The sequence below is a fragment of the Haliaeetus leucocephalus genome, unplaced genomic scaffold, assembly GCF_000737465.1.
Source record: "Haliaeetus leucocephalus isolate CR32 unplaced genomic scaffold, Haliaeetus_leucocephalus-4.0 Scaffold450, whole genome shotgun sequence".
Classification (NCBI taxonomy): Eukaryota; Metazoa; Chordata; class Aves; order Accipitriformes; family Accipitridae; genus Haliaeetus; species Haliaeetus leucocephalus.
The window spans coordinates 18,587,511-18,609,404 of NW_010972886.1; the positions used below are offsets into that span (position 1 = coordinate 18,587,511).

A 21,894-nucleotide genomic window follows, 5' to 3' on the forward strand; every position below is an offset into this window, starting at 1 on the left:
GCTCTGGGCGCTGCTGGCGGCCCTGCGCCCGTCCCGCGGCGGAGCCGGTGAGTCTGCGGGGAAGGCGCCGGGCGGGGAGGAAGGGGGAGCCCGGAGGGGGGCTCCCGGGCTGGGGGCGTCCAGGACGGCCCGGGGATGGCAGGGCTGCTCCGGTGCCGGCGGCGGCCTCGGGGGTCCGGCGAGGGGTGTTCGTCCGGGGCATTCTACCTGCAAATGCTGCTTCGTTTCACCCTGCCAGCGGCCGGGGTGTTGCGTGGCCACCCCAGTGCCCCCCGCACCCCTCTCCTGCTCGCTGGGCCTGCAGACTAAAGCGAAGCTTAAATCCTGGGGGGGAAGCTCAGCAGTGATTTCGCTGGGGGTCTCTGACGGCAGCACCTCTCTGCCAGCCCCAGAGAGCGCGAGTTTTGCTGTTCTGGGACACAGCTCTGCCTCTGCTCTGCCTCTGTCCCACTTTGTTGATGTGATGTGCCTCTGCTTGCTGGGGACGCTGCAACAGGCAGGGACCAAAAGCTGCCACAGATCAGCGGGTCTGCGATTTATCCCGTTAGCCGTGAGCCACCTGCGTACCGGTGTTGGGATAAGTCACCGGGAAACACCGCGGTTTGTGGCACAGGGCTGCGCTTTGTGGTGCTGTCAGTCTGCTGGCTTTTCAGCTCCACGTGCTTGGTTACCTGCAAAAAGAAATGCAAAGAGATAGACGTAGTTTTTGGACTTAAAGTGTGCCATCATCAGGGCTGCCCGACGTTTGGTGGCAGGCTGTGAGGTGCTGTGGGTTTGTTTGTAGCCCGTGCTCAGGGATGCTGGGTGGTCTCGGAGTCGGTGTGCACATGGGGTTTAGCAGGGAAGGCAGGAATGCCAGTGTTTGCTTTGGGCAAGGTGGACTCAAAAGTCTTGACTCTGTCACTGCGGGAATCTGCAGTGAGGGGGAGCTCACTGTGGATTTAACCAAGAATCCTGGACTGGTTTATACAAAAGGTATTTGAACCCTGAGAGTCTCTTTGGAAGTCAGGTGTGGCCCCAGGGGAAATTCAATTCTGACAGCTCCCAGGGGATGGTGAGGTAGGAAAACCTGCAGGCAGGGGCTCTTCATTCCTCCTGCCCTGTCCGGGTGCAAAGATATACTCTGCAAGTGCCTGAGCAGAAAGCTGTTGTCAGCAGGTGAATTACTTCCAGTAATGGGAAATCCAGGGCTAGGGATGTAGGGAGCTTTTTGGCAGACCTGGGTGTTTTCTAATACCTTCCTCACTGGGACTGCAGCAGAACTACTTGCTGTTTCAGTTGCGGGGTGTGCAACTCCCTGCTTTGTTTTTTGTCCGTAATAAAGTATTTTGCCTCTAATAGTGGGCAGATTTTCTTGTTAAAACTTTATTCTCCAGGCTAGTAATGGAGAAGGGCATGCGGGACCTGCTGGGCTGCACAGGAAGATCTGTCTTTGCTAGCACTTTAGTTTTGCTGTGATCCCAGGTGTTTCAGGAGACCAGCACTGTGCTTGTAAGTGGATGTATTTCCATGCCAGCTTTTCCCTCAGGCCAAGCTGCGGTAAGCGAGGGGAGCTGCTCCAGCGTGGCAGGCACTCACGCAGGCATGCCTGCTTTCAGCTCGTTGGCTCTAGCGTGGGCTTTTAGAGCCAGCCTAAACAAATCGCTCTGGACACAGGTAAGGGGTGTCGTGCCACACTGGGCAGATCTCTTCAAAGACACGGTTAATATATCCACATCCCAAACAGCTGGGGATGGAAGGGGTACCCAAAGGCAGTGCTGGATATGAGAAATTCCTGTTGTCACATGAGTCAGAGAGGAAAGTATTTCATTCCTGGGCCAGCAAACACCTCTTTCCACTTCATCAGTGTAGAAGGCTAAGATCCTCTTTGCTCTTTGCCTTTAAACCTGAAGCAGCCTGGGGGAGCAGAAATCATCCCACAGCAGGCAGAGTGCCTGCCAAGGGCAGGGACCGCCAGCATGCATCCATGTCCTCCCTGGCCAGGGGTCCCTGCCGGGGGAGCTGCTCTGGCCAGAGCTGGAAAGCTTCGAAATGAAGCATGAAAACAGCTGTTTGAGATTGGATAGTGCCAGGCAGCGAGTGGCTCCAGCCTGGGTAACCTCTGGGAAGAGCAGGGGAGGGAAGGGGATTTGGGGTCGCTCGCTTGTTTGCATTTGGCAAATCTTTTTGGAGCTGCCTGTTTGAGAGCTGGTGACCCGGCCCGCAAGTAAATGGCAGTCGGCTGCGTTTTGCAGCAGTCACATGGCCTTTGTTTGTGTTGGGATGGTAAAGCTTAGGAAGCAGGTTGGAAAAGCTTAGGGTCTTTTTTTTTTTCTGAAAGGGAAACCCATTGTTTTGTGTGAGAGCCAGGGAGAGCCCTGTGCTTTCCTCTGCACCCCCAGACCGGGCAGAACTTAAAAACCCTTCTCAAATTTCTGTCTAGAAGTAACATTTCTTGAGGGTTAAAAATACTGAGCAATTTAGCAAAGGAATATATCCAGCCTCAAAATTAGGTTGTGTTTCTTGGCTCTCGGGAAAGCACACTAGGTTCATGCCTCATTACTCACAATAGTAATGACGTAGCTTTAAAAACTTGTTTGATGTTTGAGGACTAAGACCTGCCTGAAAACAAACTCAGCTGAACTCCAGTTAAATAAAAAGGTTGTGCTCTCTACCTGCGGTATTATCTTTTAAATTGTGAACAGTTTTTTATTCAGAAGAGGCAAATTAATTTAGTTGAAATTCCTGTCTGGCACAATGCCTTTGCTTGCTGAAAGCAGCAAGGGAGATTTACTGCTCTGCTTGGGATTTCTGTATGCCTGTGAAAGCCTCGGGAAGCTTGGAAAGGGTCTAGTAAAAGCATCTACTTGTGCTATATTCTCTATATCTTATCTCTTCAAAAATACACAGGTTGGTTTGGGGAGAATTGCTTTACATGGAGCTGCTCTTCATCTTGTTCGTGGCTGGGGTGGGAAGTGGTGGGAGGGAGGTGGAAAACACCGCTACAGCACTGGGTATGTTCGGTGATTTGTAGATGGGGGCACGAAGACCTCAGAAAGAGCTGGTAAATAGCCTTCCCTTGGGAAAAATGTCTGGGAAGGGACCCTGGGAGAACAACACTAAACAGCAGCCCGCTCCTACACACCGTCTGAAGGCATTTCTTCATCCATCTGCAGCTGTTTTCCCAAGAAAAGCAGCTCAGTGGAGGCACTTAGCTTAGCAAAAACATTTGTAGTTGACTCAGAGAGCATCTCCCTCTTCCAGAGCAGCTCACCCTGTCCTGGGAAAGAAGCAGCATTACCAGCAAACAGCCTAAAATCAGAGAAATCCCTGCCGGGGACTCTTTCTCTACCGCAGCTGAAAATTCTTGAGATGAGGCCCTGAAAGGGATTTAGTGGAGTAAAGTCCCAAATTCCTCCTGCCCAGGGATCCTTTTATATTCCAGTCCCGGGGGTGCGATGCAGCAGAAATAGCTCCTGCCTCTCCCCTGCTGAAAGAGAAGTGGCTGAGCACTTTCTTTAGCCTGAGCTGCTCCCATTTGTTTTAAAAAGGCTTTTTTTGGAGGTTCTGCTCGTACATAGTCAGTCTTGGGACAGCCCCCATCTACATGTTTCCTTCTTGGGGCTCTTACGAGAGGTCTCAGAGATTTTGAATTTTTGGAGCATCTGTAAATGAACTGCCTTTAATTATTAATTAAAGCAGTGGGGCTTTGCAGTGTTTTGGAGGGGGGCACTTGCTGCCTGGGGGTAACAAAACCAAGGTCTTCTCTTGCAGACGACGCTGACCGAAATCGAGGTCTAAGGCCATACCTGTCGGCAGAGTCCCACCGCCACGAGCGAAGTGTGGCCACTGTGGGTCACTGGCCTCACCGGAGCCCAGAGCAGCCCCAGGACGAGCCCTCAACCAGCTCTCTAGGACAGATTAAGTTTAACCCCACGGTGCAACACATCGTGATTAATGAGCACAAGGATGTCACGTTTAATTGCTCCATCAAAGTACCTCAGCTGCTGCTCAGGCCAGAGACCCCGGGCATTTCCTTGTGGAAGGATGGGAGGGAGCTGCACGTGCTGGACCGCATCGCTACCAGCCACTTCGAGATTGCCGACGAAGAGGAGGTGACAATGACTTCCACCTTCAGGTAACCGATGCCATCCTTCCTGGAGGAATGCCCTACACGTTGGCTCCTGGGGAGGGACGGGAGGCCGGGCAGCTTGCAGGGGCTTGGGACTGGAACTAGGATGGGCAGGTGCTGCCTACTCCCCAAAGCCTGGCTTTGCAAGCCTAGCTTCTGCTTGGTGTGTGCTGTGGGGTGGTTGGTACTGATTGAAACCCACACCCAGGCTGGCATTATTGCCATGTCCTCCTGCAGGAGCCGTGTGTGGGGCAAGGCTCCCTGCCAAAGCCCTGACCTGGTCTCCATTCTCTCTGGCAGCATCCTTGCCGCCCAGCGCTCGGATAATGGCTCCTACGTCTGCAAACTCAATATCTCTGGCACTGAGGTGGTGTCAGATCCGATCTCGGTGCAGCTGGAAGGTGAGCTGGAGGAGGGCTAGGGCAGATGTGCTGGAGGTGTGGAGCATTGTGCCCTGGCTGAGTGACAGCCCTGGGCACTGTGATCTGGGAGCTGTGAGTTGTCCCCCAGAAACAGGGAGTCCTGGATGGGAAGGGGCTTGTTGCCGGAGATGGGCATAGCCCCTGGCAGGACAGTTTGGGATTGTTGATAGGGCTGTGTTGCTGAGCTCTCTGAATCTCTTGTTTCTCTGCTTGTGTCCATGCAGGGCTCCCACACTTCATTCGTCAGCCCGAGAAGCTGAATGTCACCAAGAACAGTCCCTTCAACCTCACATGCCAAGCCGTGGGCCCACCAGAGCCTGTGGAGATCTACTGGTTTCGCAACAACGTCCAAGTGAATGAAAAGCCCCACATCTCCCCGTCAGTCCTGACCGTGCCAGGTGAGCCCAGCAGTGTCCTTGACACAGCCAGCTGGGATACCTCTGTGTGGCTACCAGGAAGGGCAGAGTGGGAAGGTGTCTCCATGCCAGCCTGGTGCAGCACAGGGAGAAAAGTCCTTCATGTAACATAAAACCCATCACAGTTTTGCTGCAGAGGCAAAAGAGAGGAGGGATTTCTTGCTTTGCTCATGAGGAGAAGGCCACTAGCTAGTTAGCAGCCAGACTATAACTGACTCGTCTTGATGTCTAAAGGCAGGCTTTAAAAGGCAGCGAAAGCCGGAAGAAATGACTCATTCCTCTTGGATGTTCTTGCATCCGGCTGGCACATGCTAGGTCAGGTCACTTGAACAGTCCCCCTCCTGGCCCAGGAGCCCAGTCGTACTGAGAGGCACTGCTGCTGGTGTGAGCAAATGCTCGGCATGTCCAGCGTGCCATGGCGAGCCCTCCACCTTGCAGCAGCAGCAAGCAATGTGCCCAGGAGGGACAACCCTGCACCTCCAGTAAAAGTCCTTTCCGTGAGATGAAAATCATGAGCACTGTTACTGCCCAGGGTCATCTCACACAGGCCATGCCCACACCACAGGGGAAGCAAGCAGCCGTCTGCACTTGGGTATTTCCAGTGGCCCCCAAACCAGTCATTCTCCATTATCAGCTGGGAGATTTGAGCAATCTTCGAAAAGCAATAAGTCATCTGATTCAAGCCATGGTGGTGGACTCTTCTGCTTTCTGCCTTTCCCTTTTTGAACACAAAACAAATGCTTACTCAGGAGGTTGTGCAACGGTGCCGTAGAAATGTACTGTCCTGATGGCACTGACGGCATGCTCGTGCTTGCGGCATGGAAGGTGGGTGAGCTGGATCGCAGGGGTCGCCCCCAGACAGTCAGCGCAGAAATGCCACGAAGGGAAGCGATGAGTGCTAAATAGAAGGTCTTTTGTGTTGCTGGAAAAAAATAAAGCAACAGTGCAAGAAAGGAAGCCACAAGGGTTTTTGGTAAGCAGCAGGTGGAGAATTGGTGTGATTTGGGCGTTTTGTGCAGGTCCAGTGAACAGGCTCTTGTTTTTCCCTCTGCAGGTCTTAATGAAACAACACTGTTCAGCTGTGAGGCTCATAACAGTAAAGGGCTGACTGCATCCAACCCGGGGCAGGTCAACGTGAAAGGTAAGAGGGAAAGTGATGCTCACCTTACCTATTGAGTACATGTGTCCAAGAAGGAGCTGTCCTGGTCTCCACAATCCCAAGCACTCATTCTAGTGTTTTTAGGACTCCTGTACTTATTTTTCCTCATTTTAAAACTATTTAAAATCAAGTGGGATGCACATAGTAGAACAGTCACCCAGTGCGGTTCTGTCATCCCAGTATCACCGCTGTGGGAGGAAGCACCAAAAATCACATTTGAAAGCAGAACTGTCAGCCCCAGAGCAGGTTTCGGAAGGGCTGTATCACTCTTTTCCTTCCTTCACAACCAGGGTGGTGCTCGCAATTTTCCATAGGAAACGGTGGAAATTCTCTACATTCCTGACGGGACCCACTCTGGCAATGCAAGGAAGGTGTTCCCCGAAATATGTCATTGCCTCTAAGCAACCCACAGTGCTGTTTCAGCTCACAAATATAGATCATGATCAAAATAGTTCTGCAAATGACTTTTTTCTGCTTCCCTGTCTGGTGGTCTGAAACTTCCGTGGTACACTGATAAAGGATGCCATTGTGGCTGTAGCCAGGGCAGTACCTGGGGTTCACGCAGAGTTGGTTTGAGCCCCGGGAGCTGCCAGAGGGAAGCCAGACGTGCTACGTTTGTGCTTAGGCCTCCAGCTGACTGCCCTTGGCTTTTCCCTACAGGAATACCATCTGAACCCATCAGCATGCATGTCCTCAACAGAACGGCCCACAGTATCGTGATATCCTGGGTGCCGGGCTTTGATGCATTCTCTGCCTTGAACAGCTGCAGTGTCCAGGTAAGCATCCATAACTCCCCTTGCCCCTGCAACCTCCCCTCACATGGATACTCCAAGGCAGGTGGAAATCAGTGTTGTTTGGCATGAACTGCACAGATTTGACCATGCTATTGGTTTGGGCAAATTGAGTTGGACTTTTCCAGCGGCTTTAAAAGGGGAAGCTGGCACGCTGTCCCACCCGCACCCTGTGGTCCAGGTGGCTGGGGAATTTGTGGCAGCACAATGTTGTGGAGTCCAAGTTGGGCAGCAAGCAGTCCACAGGCACTGGGACCTGGGGTAGCCAGAGCACTGCCGAGGTGGACAGGAGGCTTGGAAGGAGCTGCTGGAGACCGACCAGCTTGGTGGTGTCTGCTTACAAAAAGCAGCTTTGCTCTGCCTGCTGTGCTGGGGGTTAGTTGGTGGAAGGTGTCCCACAGAGAGACTGACGCAGGGAGCGTGAAGCAGGCTTTTGTCCTGGAGGCGGGGTGGTCGAGTGGGGGGAGAAACAAGGGGTGATGGGAACAGGGAAGCCACCTGCCTGGAAGAGCACATCTGGGCTCATGCCTGTGAAGCATGCGGGAGTGAGCCACAGGAATCACTCTCCTCGAGCAAGACAGTCAGGTTGTCATGACTCTTCATGGGGAGATGCCCAGAACTGCTCCAGGTAGCTCTTTGGGAGACTTTGCAAGCCTTGAGTTGCTGCAGGCACATGCTTGTCCCTACTTTTACCGCCTGGTCAAACATTTCCCGACCAAGCAGCCTTCCCACTGGGGTTTGGAGGTGGAGCTTTGTACTGAGAAGGAGCTGAGAGGATGCCTGTCTCCTGGACAAGTCAGGGAATGCCAGCCCCAGGGTACAGCCCTGCAAGTAGTTTCCACCTGCTCTATCTGTTTGACTTCGCTGGGTTTCACAGTTCAAGCCCATTGCTTGCCCTCTTGTGGATATGTTTTTTATACTGGCTAACCTATACTCTGGCTGAGGTAACACGTGGAGAGAGGCGATGTTTGAAGCCAGGTAAAAGTGAAAGGATTTACAGGGAGGAAAGGTACCAGAGCTAATATTAGCATCCACTGCTGCCTTCCAGCTGGAGCTCAGGAAGTGGGGTGGAGAGCCAAGGAATTTCCTATGACTTAACGTTCATGGTCTGTCATTAGGAAATAGCCTTTTGAATTGGAAAACAAGACATGATTTCTGGCAAAAACACAGCTGTGACTAAGCCTTTTTGCTCCTGTCCCCTTTGATAATCCCCTCACTAGGGTAGCATGGCCCACCAACCAAGTGACTCATTTCGGAGCACGCTGGTGCTTAAAAGGGAAGCTGTTGCTGTCACACCTGCCAAGTTCAAACTAAGTTTGCAAAAAGCCCAATTTAAAAAAAAAATATATTAATTTGATGGACTCTCTCCAGAAGACAAATTGAGGGTTGAGATAGCCGAGCTGGGCCTCATGCTCAGGAGAACAGCCAGTCCCAGTGGTGCTTTCAAGAGTGGCTTGCATGTTCATCTGATCACTGTTCACCTCCCTCAAAGCATCTAGTGATGGCTTGGGAACCTTCTCAGCTTTATGAGGCTGAAGGCTATTCTCTTTCATTTTGGCTGGCAAATACTGCTGGTGTTGGTCCTGAGACTGTCCTGAGCATCCTGAGCTAGCCAGGGGAATACTCTAGTTGCTTAAGCAGAAGGACAGGTCTCCTGCCACCCCAAAACCATGCACAGAGGCTTTAGAGAGGACTGTATGACCTTCTGATTGTGGTTCATGCTGAAACACGTCCTGTGGATTGTCTTCCGAGTTAACTGTCTCGCTTGCGCTGGCGTCCCTCCTTCTTGCTCTTCCCTCTTTCCTTCCACCGTCCCGGCCCAGGGCACTCTCATGGTGCTTCTCACGAAATGAGATGCTTTCCGGAGAACTGCAAGGGCTGGCTGTGGGCAGCTACATGGGTGCTCAATAGCCAGCCCTTTGGGGAGAGACCAATTTCTCTTTGTGTAAAAAGTGTGACTTGTTTTTAGTATGTTGAATTCATCCATGCTGCTAAATGTAATGATGGAGTCTGACGAGGTCTGTGATTAGTCCTGCAACATCTGATGGCAATAAGTCCTGCTGTCTAATGATGTGCTGCACGAGAAAGGACTTTGTTTGTGTGGGACTCGCTGCCTGGTAATGTTACTGGGTCCTCCTTCTGCTCCGTGCCACAAGAAAGAGCAAATCACCCCTCCCTCCTCCTTTCCGCAGTGATGGCGATTTCACACATCTCTGCCGTGTCCCCACAGCAACTCTTTCTTCTCTGCATCTGTTGGAGTCCTCGCCCTGGGCCCTGTGAATGGCCTGCCATCAGCTTTCTGCTCAGCAGAGATGAGCCAGCATGCAGGAACAAGGCCCTGCCAGTGTTTGGAAGGAGGCAGGGCTCTGGATCCTGTTTACAGATGTAAAATTCCTGCCATGCATCTCACCCTGCAGGTTGCTGCTGACTAATCCCTGTTTGTGGACTGATTTTTCAATTAAGGTCAAGGAAGCTGTTCCACGAAGCAACGTCTCACTTCTGCTCTTCAACACCTCGGTGCCTCCCCACGTGTATCACATCCAGCAGCTGGGGCCCATGGCAGACTATAACATCCGCGTTTCCTGCAGGAATGAAGTCGGCTGGTCAGCATTTAGCCCCTGGATAACCGCCAGCACCACTGAGGGAGGTAGGAAATGAGTAGCGAAGACTGAGAATGGTTTCCCTGCCTCGGTCGCGCAGCTGTGCTTTGTGCAGGACTCTCTGGATGAGATGTTGGTCTAGAGTCATGGTTGCTTACGGGATGGGACATCTCGACTCTGTTGATTGGGGAAAGGAAATTTACCCACGGGCAGTCACCTGCTGGAAATGGTAAAGGCTGTAGGAAATACAGTGCGCTTTCTGAGTGAGCTACAGCTCATTTTCCAACAGCCTACCATGTCCTTGCACCCATCCACCTGGCTCCCCTCACCTTCTTTCTCTTTGATTCCTGCAGCTCCGACCACCCCACCACTGAATGTCACAGTGTCATTCAATGAATCCATCTCCTCTGTGGAGATCCGATGGGTGAAGCCACCCCTGGGGAAGATCCATGGGGAACTGCAGGGCTATCACATCTGGTACAGGTGGCAGAACTCCAAGGAGTTGGTAAGTCACGGGGGAATGGGGAAGAATGGCTAAAACCTAGAAAAAATCCCAGCAGGCATCAAGCAGGGATGTCCAGTTTGGTCTTGGTGCTTCCGTATATTCTTTCTGAGCTTATTTGTCTGCTGTCTTGTGCTTTCATCTGGGCTTTTTTAATACAAGTAGTCTCTCTCTCGTGTGTTTATGTAACTCATGGTAATGCCCTAAGTCTTTAATATTGTGACTAAGCAGTTCTGCATGAAGGAGACAAGAGGTGTGCTACCATGGCTCCTACTCTCTAAACTAGAATTGAGATGCTCTTCCCGGTGTTGACAATCTTTGGTATGGCCTTTGGAGTGGCAGTCAAGGTTTGGCAGCATCTCTTGGCACTTTCAGCAATGGAGTCAATCATAAGGTGTTTGGGAGAATTCGTTCCCTGGGTTTTGAGTCGTTCCTTACTCAGATGGGATTTATTCCATGCATTAACTCATCTGCAAAGCCATGGCACAGAGTTTCATAACTCAAGGAACATTTTGGGGCTGAGGGCCTGTCCATGAGCATATGAAGTCATCTGGCGCAACGTTGCTTGCCTTTCCCAGGATTTGGGAAGTAGCCTTCAGGAATTTGCTAGGGCGAGGTTGGCCTGACCTCTCGGGCAGTCCTGGCACATCTCAGCTACTGGGCAAAAGAGCATCCCGTCCAGCCTCTGCCAGTGGTCAGGGAGCCTCTGGATAATTGCGCAGATGTATCCAGCTGTCGCCTCTGCACTGTGGTTTGGTCTTCCTCTGTCCCAGGCTGAAAGCACAGAGAGGCACTGACAGCCTGAATCCGATGCGGAAAAAGTGACTCACACCCTATTTTTTGCAGGATGCTGCATTTTCTGTTCTCCTTTTGCGCCTCTGAAGAAGAGCATGTATAGATCCAGACCGAGTGAAGTCAGGGAAACAATATTATGGTCTTGTGACTAGCATGGAAAAAAAAAATGCTGACATATTTGTTGTCTCTCAAGCAGAAAGCAAAAAACAGGACTTGCCCTTTAAACCCTGGGAGATTGTCTTTTTTTGTTGGTTTTTTTTATAAATTTCCCCAGTCAAATGCTTATGGGGTGAAATTTCTGCTTGGGTTCCTGGTCAATAACTGGTCTCATTAATGCTGGCTTTCAGGAGGCTCAAAAAAACCCCTCTAGTGGGGAATGAGCTCAGGAGGGAGGTAGCTGTGCAAGGGACCCTGGCTCCTTGCAGACCGAAGGAAGCAGTTGTGTTTGTTGCTGATTTGTTTTGTTAGCCTCCAGGTTATATGGAAGGCAAAAATACATGTCAGAGCCAGCCAAAGGCAGGGGCCAGCACGCCTTTTCATAAGGGATGTTGCAGAATTAAGAGGCACGGGAACAGCTTGAGCCTGTGCCGTAACCTTTCTGCAGAGCACCATGGGCTGGTGCAGTGCCCTGTTCCCCCATGTACCCCCAAGGGTCCCCTGAGCTGATGGACAGACAGTCTGAAGCAGAAGAGCAACGTGCTTTCTGTCAAGTGGAGCTCTGATTTCTCAGAAATAAAGTCTCTGAGTTTTGGTCCTGGGCAGGCTAAATATGAAATACCCCAAAATAACCATCTGTTTAACAACCCCAGCACGATAAAGGCTGAGGGTGTGGGGGGGTGTCCTGTATTTCTGTGTCAGCAGGGCCACCTGCAGGCCTCCTTTTCTCCACAACCAGCTTGAAAACTATTTTAAAAACTTCAAAAAAGTTGCTTTATTTTATTCTTAAACCAGCAGTACTTGTTTGACCCAAGGCTGCCGGAGCTAAGACGTGAAGAAATTCCTCAACTACCGCAAGACTCTTAAAAAAACATTAACTTTGGCAGTTCTGTCCTGCCAGAATGACTGTCTGCTTTGCCAGTGTGCTCATGCTCTCCACGGTCTGTTTGATATCAGTTGGGCTCTGTCCTCAGATGACACAGCAGTGCCATCTGCGATATGAAAGGATCCCGGTGCGTTTTTAAGTTGGCAGTGGGGACAAGATCTCGTGTGCGTTTCCGACGAAGGATGGCATGAACATGAGGTGGGAGGAAAGCAGGAGTGTGGGAGCGGAGGCAGCAGCGGGTATCAGCTCACGCCGCTGCCCGGTGGTGCAGACACGCTCCTGGGGTTGGGGCGTGTTTCACATCCAGTTCTGTGGTTTTTTTATGACTACGAACAGAAACCGGTTCCCTCTGAGGAGCTCCAATTTCCTCCTCCTTGCCCACCGATTCCCTTCGGCTGCTGCTTTTGCTCGTCTATGTGATGTTCAGCTAGGGTAAGGAGCTGGGCTCTGCTGGCCACAGCAGCCCACCAGATGTTTTGGGTACTGCTGGCCAGCTGTTTTGCAGCTGGGGGTCGGCAGGGAGCAGCAGCAGGTGCTTTCTCAGTTGAAGGAGTCCAGGAAACAACAGGGAATTTGCAGGAAAAGACTCACTTGTTTTTTTACCAAGGAGAAAGGTCTGTGCCATGGAGCATGCTGTCTCCTGCCATGTTACCAGGCAAGGAAACACGCCCTTAAAAATGGAAATATTATTAGCTTGACAGAAAAACCACAGTCAGAAAATATCTGCCCTAAGATCTGCTTTCTGTGGCTGGGCACTTGAACGATCAAGCCAGGAGTGCTGCAGCTGGAAGCAGTCAGAGATGCTCTGCAGAGGAGCGGCAGTGGCGAGTGCCGAGGCTCTGTGGGTGCTGAGCGGCACGAGCCGTGGGCATCCCTGGCCGGCAGTGAAGAGGGGCATGAACCTCCACTGGCCAAGCCGACTGCAACGAAGGCTAGGGGTCAAAATCCATGTTACTGCCAGTGCATGAAATGCCTTTCCCCCTCCCTTGTGAGATCGCTTTCCTGCCTCTTTTCTGGCTCAGGCTGCTGGTCCTGCTGCTGTTGACAAGCAAAGAGCAACAGTGGCATGAGGTTTGAATGGGAAACGCTGCTCAGCCCCTTTCCAGATCCCATCTGGCGCTTGCAGGCAGGGCTATTATTCTCCGTAAATAGTTTGGTGCTGCATTTCCTCTGGGCTTGTGAAAGCAAAGCAACGCAGAAGTTTGAGGAGACAATTCTCAATAAATCTCCGGGTTTCCCTCCTGCTGTAGGGATGGGCTGCTGTCTCCCCCAGCCCAGGCTTTTCTTCCCTTCCTCTCTCCAGCAGAACATCTCCACTGAAGCCCAGCCGAACACCAGCATGGCCATCCTGCCCGTGGTGGCCACCAATGCCACCTGCTTTGTCCGTGTGGCTGCCATCACCAAAGGGGGAGTGGGACCTTTCAGCAGCCCGGTGGAGGTCTTCATCCCTGGCAGCGGTAAGGAGATGGCCATCCCTGCCAGTGCAGCGTGGGTGGAGGGGAGGATGATGGGGAAGCACACTCTCCTTGCCTGGCCAAGGCCATTTGGCATCTTTCCATCCTCCTTCAGACACTTTCCCGGTCGGCCAGGCTATCGGGGGCTGGGACCTTCAGCATGCTTTGGTGGCCAGGAGAGACTTGCTCTCCACATGCAGCCTTGGTCCTCATGCCCTCTTCTCCTGTGTAACCCTTTGGGCTTTAGTGGGTTTGGTTTCAGCCCCTGGGAAATCCTCCCCCAATCCCTGGGTGCTGCAGGCTGACTCTTTTACCAGCTCCATTAATGGGATATCTTCTTAGGATTAATAACCTCAGCTCCCTCTTCGACTCCAGCATCTGGGAATGCGGACTCCTTTATTGTAGCCCTGGGCTTTATCTGCGGGACGATTGCTGTCGGGCTGATCCTCTGCTTGTCCGTGGTCATCCAGAAAAGATGTGTGGAAACAAAATATGGGTAAGCTGAAGGGAAAACAGCTTGCAGATGTGCCCCGAGCTGAGCAGGTCACAGGTGCGTGGGGCACGGGCAGGCGGGGCGGATGGCCAGCAGCCCATGCTGGAGATTGGGACAAGATTTCTGTCTCCAGTACTGATGTCGTTGCCACAGATGGCATTTTTTTATGCCCGTGGTGAGGGACTAAGTGTATTTTTACTGCAGTGACGGTACTTCCCCTCCCTTCCTTAGCCCAGCAGTTCACCTTCCACTCACTATTCCTATTTTTAAGGGGAAGTAAGCTTGTGCAACTTGGTATGGGAGGGTGGCCTCAGCATTTTGACACAGAGGTGAGAGAGCAGAGATGTACAATATCCTGTGGCCTAGAGAAACCCCTCCTGCCTCGTCACATGCCAGATCTGTCTTGGTCCCATGGCTAAGCGTGGCACCAGCCCCGCCAAGCAGAGAGACTGCCACTGGACTGCATAAGTGGTGTTTTAATAATGCAGACAAAGGGCTGTTTTCTGCTACAACAAGCCAACGCTACTCACTCACCCTTGTGACTTTCTAAGTGGCATTTAACTGCCCTGTGCTACTGGTTTTGTTAAACAACTGTGCTGCTAGCAGCTTCTCTTATAAGCGCTATCACTTGGGTGGCTGCTGCCAAACTGGAAATGTGATATAATTGACTACTTTGGAAGAGCATCTTTTCAGTAAGGGAGTTTCTTGAGCTGGTGAAGGAATCCCACCTACTCTCATCTCCCATGGCACCACCCCCATCCCAGTTTGGAAACTGGTAGTATGTAAGGATGCCTTTCCTAACTGGTGTAGCATTGTTGCTCTTTCCTTGTGGTGCTAGCTTCCTGGGAGCTCTTGAGCATCTGCTATGTTTTTGTTCCCTAGAGCTGGACCTCTGCACGGCCCTGTACCAGAGAGGTCGCACAGCATCTGCCAGCAGCATGCCCATCACCACCCTTTTGGGGCCATGGTGTGAAGCTCCCTTTAGTTTCTTTTTGACTAACCAATGGGGGTTGCACATGCTAATAGAGAGCATTGACAGGCTGGAGTTGTGCATCGGGCCAGAGATCGCTTTAGGAGGTGGTAGATCTGGGCACCATATTCCTACTGGTACAGACTGCTCTTTGAGTAGGAAATGAGTATCCCATTTCCTCCCCAAAAAACCTCTGTGACTCACTCCTTGACAGATCAGCCTTGTTTATCAAGTGACTGTTTTGCTCGGACGTTGTAAGCAATGGCACTGATCCAGTAGGAGGGAAATGAAAAAGATTAGGGTGAATGTACATTTCCTCCTTTACTACTGATACCCCCAGTAGCACTGTGGTTGCCTGCCCCTGCAGCGGCGGTTCCTTCATTGGAGGAGAGTCAGCCGCACGTGGCCCAGCAGCGTCTGTTTCTGTCCCGCCAGGAACGCTTTCAGCAGTAATGACTTGGAGCTGGCAGTGAACTACACAGCCAAGAAGTCCTACTGCCGGAGAGCCGTTGAACTTACATGTAAGTATATTTTTTTAATCCCTCTGCAAGGAGGTTGATGGGGATATCGCAGCAGCAATATGTCTGCAGGTTGGAGGTGACCTGAGCTCCTGTTCCCCTCTCCCACAGTGGGCAGCCTGGGAGTCAGCAGCGAGCTCCAGCAGAAGCTGCAGGATGTTGTCGTGGACAGAAATGCCCTCAGCCTGGGGAAGGTCCTGGGAGAGGGTGAGTGTTGGGTCTGGAGAGCTGGGGATGGACATACAGGGCAGGGACTGCCACTGTTACCTGCATCATCCCCCAGCTCCAGGCCCAGGGGATGTGGGGGAGATGGTGGGTCAAGATGACCAAGTGCCAGGACCCCTGGGTTCATGTCCTCCTTCTGCCACTGGTGAGACATAAGCCTCCCCTGTAGCCTTTAGGGGACGAGGTCTCCGTCTTAGAGCACTTCAGGTATTCGAGGATGTAGTGGTGTCCTGAAGGGTGGTGCTTTGGGCTGTGGATAAAGTGTTTGCTTCTTTCACATGGTGCAGGGGAGTTCGGGTCAGTGATGGAGGGGCATCTCAGCCAGCCCGAAGGCACCCCACAGAAGGTGGCTGTGAAGACCATGAAGCGTAAGTCATCACCCTGGCCTCACAGAACTTGACGTTATTTGTTCTAGTGGGTGCTGGCGTTCCTGCTACCCATCTGAGGTGCTCTCTCTGCACCCTGGCACCATTTTGTGGGGATGCTGGCCTCTCTGCCACAGCTCCTGGTGCCAGTCAGGAAGGGGCACTCATGTCAGACAGCCAAGGGTGGCAGAGACATGCTGGTGGTGCCTTCCCCCTGACCCATGCAGGAGCTGTGCTGTGAAGGGAGATGGCAGCAGTGATTTGGGGTGTTAAAGTTCTTGAGCTTTTAAACCTCCTCCTTTTTCTCTGTTTCCCAGTGGATAACTTTTCCCAAAGGGAGATAGAAGAGTTCCTCAGTGAAGCAGCATGCATGAAGGACTTCGACCATCCCAATGTCATCAAGCTCCTAGGTATGGGCTGTTACTCCTTGCACTCCAGTTGGGATTTGGGCTGGGGAGCCGGACTGGGGAGTGCTCAGGTCCCGCACAGATGTCTGGGGGGGGAGTGTGATGCCTTTGCACACAGGGCTGTGCAACCTGTCTGTGTTTTCCAGGTGTGTGCATCGAGCTGAGCAACCAGCAGGTCCCCAAGCCTATGGTGATTCTCCCATTCATGAAATACGGTGACCTGCACAGCTTCCTGCTTCGCTCACGGCTGGAGATGGCCCCCCAGGTAATGAGCACGGGGAGCGGAGGGCCCCAAGTCTGCAAGGAGCAAGGCGGGACTGTGCCTCTTTTGGGGACAAATCTGCCTTTGTTTTTTGAGAACATAAGAGGACTTGGTTGTAGTCCTGCTTCCTGCCTTTGTCAGGTGGCAGTGGTGGGATCCAGCTCCACAAAAGCTTGTGAGACTCTTGTCTTCCCTTCTCCAGGCCCTCTATCTCAGCCCCTCTTTGTACACCATCTCCTCCAGCTCTGTCTTAGTGGTCTCCTGTGGGCTTGCTCCAACATGTCTTTCTCCTACTGAGGAGCCCCAAATGGGACACAGCACCCAGATGTGGCCTCACCAGTGCCAAATTAAGCGGAAGAATGGTTTCTCTTGACCTGCTGACGGTGCTCTTGCTAGTGCAGCGTGCTACAAGGCTGGCCTTTGTTGGCACAAACGCGCACTGCTCTATAACCATGGTCAACTTGCTCTATACCAGGGTCCTTTTCTGCTGAGCTGTTTTCTAGCTGAAAATACATGATCTGAAGGCAGCCAGTGGGAAAGGCAAGAAGGAAGCAATGTCTAGTTGCAGGCTGCACTCCAGAGATGTGGAAGGAGGAGACGGGGATGGGAAAGGTATCCACTGCTACAGCAAACCACAGCGAGATGTGGTTTGCTGTGACGGGCTCTTCTGGCCAGCAGCACAGCCTGTCAGACAGTGCCTGGGGTTATTGCTAAAAGAACTGTCCCCGCATCTGCAGCTCCTGCAGGCTTGTGATTCAATAAGTCTTACAGTCTGAGGGCCTTAGCCCAACAGGGATGAGAGGAGCCACAGTGGCCACTGCTGTGGGCTTCTGGTGCTCTCCAAGGCCAGTGAGACCACTAGGATGTCAGCCGGCAGCCCTGGACAGGGAAGCCTTTCAGATCAAACCAAACATGCTTCCCAAAGGGCTTCCACTGTCTAACCCGCACCTTCCCTTCCCAGTTTGTGCCCCTGCAGACACTGGTGAAGTTCATGGTCGATATCGCCCTGGGCATGGAGTATCTGAGCAGTCGGCACTTTCTCCACAGGGATTTGGCGGCTCGAAACTGCATGTGAGTTTGTTTCCCTCTGCTTCATCCTGGATAGATAAGCACCAGTGGAAGCCCTGTGGTTTACAGCATGACTGCGCTTCCTTCAATAAAACCTCCCTTGGTCTTGAGAGACATGGGAAAAGAGCTCAGCCTCAGGTTTCTGCTTCAGAATTTGGCACATCAAACCTTTCTATCTTGCCATCCCTGTTTCTGCCTGACAGGTTACGGGATGATATGACGGTGTGCGTGGCAGATTTTGGTTTGTCGAAGAAGATTTACAGTGGTGATTACTACCGTCAGGGCCGAATAGCAAAAATGCCAGTGAAGTGGATTGCCATCGAGTCCCTGGCTGACCGCGTCTACACCACCAAGAGCGATGTGGTAGGTGCACATGGCTGGGCAGCCAGGCGGCAGGAGGCGAGAGATGGGGACTGATCCCTGGATTGAGTCGTCCACCCTTGCCGCACTTTGTTACGGTTGTTCTTGTACCCTGGAAGTGCAAAGCCAGACAAGCAGGAGGCTGTTGGTAACGGGACGCACTGACCTTTCGCTGCCTGCCCAGCCTCCTGGAATAGGTTTATTGAGTGGGCCGCTCGCCTCTTCTGTGGCATTGCTTATTATTACCAATTTTGGGGAGGGCAGGACTGGAGCGACAACTCTTAGCATTGTGTGAGGGCCCAGTGGATGCTTGGCAGTGACCTTTCCCCATGAAAAGATTCATTCATTCCTCTTGGAAATGTCCTTTCAGCGTGCTTTCCCTTTGTCCTCGCAGTGGGCATTTGGCGTTACCATGTGGGAGATAGTGACCCGAGGGATGACGCCCTACCCAGGAGTGCAGAACCACGAGATCTACGAGTACCTCTTCCACGGGCAGCGCCTGAAGAAGCCCGAGGACTGCCTGGATGAGCTGTGAGTATTGTAACCCTGTTTCTGGGCTGTAGCGCAGCCTGTTTGCTCTCTGTCTGCCTGCAGATGACCTGTGTATCGCTTGCCCTTAGCTGAGGTGGTTTCTGTGGGGTGCTACTCTTTGTGCTTTGTGGCTCTCAGTTGCTGATGTCCTTTCTTTAAGGACACAACTACTTGTGCTGTGGATTTGTGGCTTAGCACTAAATTTGGCCAAAAGCCTGCAAAGCTGTGCATCACAGAGCAATTAAAGACCGTTCCGGCATGCCTGTGCTCCCACCTGCTGCAAACCGGCCTCTCCAAGTGGAGTAAGACGGGTCTGTACTGGAGAGGGAGGAGTCACCTTCTGCTTCACCCCCTCCATTTCTCCCACAGCCCTCAGAAACAACAGTTATTAAAGACTGGATTTTTAAAAAAATGGCAAGGATTTAACCTTTTCTTCCTTGTGGGGTTGACAAGCGGGGAGCTTACAAGAACGCACATGCAGGTTAGCTCTCAGAGGAAAGCTGTCTGGAATGGTATGGGTCAAATTTTAAATAAAAGTAGCACAAAACCAAAAACTTCAAAACCCTTAATATTTGCATGATCTCCCAAGTTTTGACGTGCCACATGAAAGCCAGATCCCAGAGCAGCGTATCACCCAGGGATGAAAAAGCATCTTCTTAACTCCAGGCAAACAGGTGCACAGAAATCCCAACAAATATCCCAGGAGAAAGCGATGTGCTTGCAGGGCTGGCACAGAGGGCTGAGGAGCTGGGCTGTTGGGAGCCGGCTATGTGAGGTGGGTGGGAAGCACCGAGGTCACCTCGCTGGTCCTGCAGGGACAGGAGCAGTGCCCTCTGCAGTTCATGGTGGAGGAATCAGACTTTTTAGGGTTTTTTGGTTTTATTTTGGTTTTTTTTTAATTAAGATAGTTTTGGCCAGAAAGTCTTGGCTGGTCATGATCTCTGCCCCAGAAAACTCCCTCTAGTTACCCGGGACTCCTCAGTGCCTAAAATCTATGAATCTGGAAAGGGAAAATGTGGAAACCTCAAAACTTCGCATTTCTGAGCAGCTCAGCAAGGGTTTTTCTCCTGTTTTCTTCCTGAGTTTTTCTCTGGTGCCATTACAGCCAAAAATGTTTAATCCCCCCATGGCTCGGAGTCACACAACGGTTCCTACAAGGCCCCTCTCCAACGCCTGTCCCTGAAGGAAGTGGCAAAGAAACCTTTTATGGGAACTAGCCTGCTAGAGGGCAGGGGAGGCAGCATGTGCCCAGCAGTGACGTGCTTGCAGGGAGGTGCTGGGAGTTCCCAGTGTGCCCTGACATCCAGCCTGGGAACAGGCACCTGCAGGAAGGACAAGAGAAGGACTCGGTGTCCTGGGAGCAGAACTGGGATGTTCCCCCAGGGAGCAGATCACAGGGCTGCAGCTGGCTGCCTCTGCCTGACCCTCAGCGAGTGCCAGGCACCAGAAAAGACTTCCAACAGCAGCTTGAGCTGATCAATCCCTGCCGTTGGGCAAACAGCCTAAGCGGGGGGAGTTGTTTTTGCTTTGTTTCAATGCAAAGCGGCTCAGGGCTTACCCAGTGGAGAGAAGCAGGGAATTAACCCCCATACATCCCCTAGCCCAGTGCCTGGCAACATCCTCTGCAATAACCATGCTCGTCACCTGATTTACAGGTATGAAATAATGTCTGCGTGCTGGAGAGCCAACCCCACCACCCGCCCGACGTTCTCGCAGCTGAAGGTCCATCTGGAGAAGCTGCTGGAAAACCTGCCCACAGTCAGGGGATCCGGAGACATCATCTACATCAACACCAGCCTGCCCGAGGAGAGCCCAGACTCCACCCAGGATTCAGGCTTCCCCCAAGTGGACTCTGATCTGGACCCCGGGGACGTTGCCGAGCCCTGCTCCCCCCGAGCAGAGAAGGCACTGGTGGCTGTGGATGTCCACCACAATGAACAATGGGGGACGAGGTACGTCCTGGAGGAGCAGCTTGGCGGCCCTGCAGAGGAGGCCTACGTCCCGCTGCTGCCCAAGAGGGTGGCCGGCGAGGGCTCAGAGTGGACCCAGGCCAGCACCTTGCCCGCCGGCAGCTCACTTGCGCCGGAGCTGCCTTGCGCCGATAGCTGCACGGAGGACTCCAAAGTGCTGCTGGGAAAGGGGGAGCCTGCGCAGAGTGGGGTGTAAATGGGCTCAGAGAAAAGGACAGAGAGGGTATATTTTAATAAACAGTCGTCTCTTTTATTTCTTCCTGCATGATGGTCATGGCGGAGTCTGGCTCTTCCCCATAGCTCTTTCCTGGGCTGAAGTCAGGGTGGTTTGTAATTAAATGCTAAAAAAATTAGTTTTTCTGTTGTGGGAGGCTTTGGTATTTGAGCTCCCCACGGCTCACAGGTAAGGGGCGGCCCCTGACCTCCCCAGGGGTGACAGAGCGTGGCTGGGGTGGACGGTGCCAAGGTGTGTGGGCACAGGTGAGCTCCCGCTATGGCACCCCATGTGGTGATGGCCTCCCGCCATCCAGGCTGCACCAGCACCAAATGGCGAGGGTGCAGCCAGCCTCGCGTAGCTTTTGTTCCCCCTGCTTTTTCACCATTTGTTGTGGCTTTTGCAATGGGCAGCCCTATGGCTAGTCTGGGCTCCTGCCACACAGCCTGCTGGGGGATTTCATGCTGCGAGACATCCCTCTCGAAAATCACAAGCAGAGCCCCACCAGGAACAGCGGGTGCTTCGAAATCCCCTTCTCCCAGACAGCAGCGATTCCATCTGTCCCGGGCGTGCGCCGAGAAAACCGTCGGTCCTGCTGCAACGATGGGGAAACGAGTCGGTAAGGGGGGTCCCGGGAGGGATAAACCACCCTGCCATGGCCTGACCCTTCCCAGCTGTCCCTTCCCCTTTGGGGGGGGGGGGGCAATTTCTGCTCTTTCCATAGCAGGAGCTGCTCTACAGCAACCGGCAGCCCGGCCGTGCCCAGCAGGTGGAGCCGGGACCCCGCGCACCGCCCGGCTGCCTCTCGCCTCTCCTGCGGGGGTCCCGGGGCCGGGGAGGGAGGGGTGTCGGGGCTGGGGAAGGGGGTCCCAGCCCAGGCGGAGCGGGGGGCTGGCGGTGAGTGCCTGCACGGTGCTCGCTCGTTCCGGTAGCGGCGGAAACAGCTTTTCTGCACCACCCCCCACCCCCCCCCCCAAAAAAAAAACCCACCGCAGGAGAGCATCGTGCCGGGGGTGTCGAGCGCTTGCTTTGCGGGGGGGCTGTGCAGAGTGGTAATGCGCGTAGCCTGGGGGCTGCTGGAAGGGGGACAGAGCTCTGAGAGGTGTCCCAAGGGGCTGGATGCGGCGGCGGCGGCCGGGGCGGGCCCCGCAGCCCCCCCCCCCCCCCGGGAAAAGGCCGGCGCCGGGGCGGGGGGTCCCCGCAAGCCCCGGGGCGGGAT

General features: G+C 53.1%; 2 protein-coding genes across 2 annotated transcripts in view; both read left to right on the forward strand.

The window, feature by feature from the left end:
• The first annotated feature begins 2,736 nt into the window (after positions 1 to 2,736).
• Positions 2,737 to 20,657, forward strand: MERTK (MER proto-oncogene, tyrosine kinase). Its single transcript, XM_010575066.1, has 19 exons — positions 2,737 to 2,853; positions 3,756 to 4,117; positions 4,412 to 4,512; positions 4,758 to 4,931; positions 6,004 to 6,090; positions 6,769 to 6,884; positions 9,363 to 9,546; positions 9,853 to 10,004; positions 13,142 to 13,295; positions 13,635 to 13,788; positions 15,191 to 15,276; positions 15,385 to 15,480; positions 15,786 to 15,866; positions 16,181 to 16,273; positions 16,417 to 16,535; positions 17,494 to 17,603; positions 17,804 to 17,963; positions 18,355 to 18,491; positions 20,147 to 20,657. The coding sequence occupies exons 1-19, from the start codon at positions 2,737 to 2,739 to the stop codon at positions 20,655 to 20,657; spliced, it is 2,994 nt and encodes a 997-aa protein (XP_010573368.1).
• Positions 20,658 to 21,278: 621 nt separating this feature from the next.
• FBLN7 (fibulin 7) overlaps positions 21,279 to 21,894 on the forward strand; it is a 5,761-nt gene continuing 5,145 nt past the window's right edge. The window contains exon 1 of the mRNA XM_010575067.1: positions 21,279 to 21,294. Coding sequence (XP_010573369.1) covers positions 21,279 to 21,294 — 16 coding nt within the window. The remainder of the gene's footprint in view (positions 21,295 to 21,894) is intronic.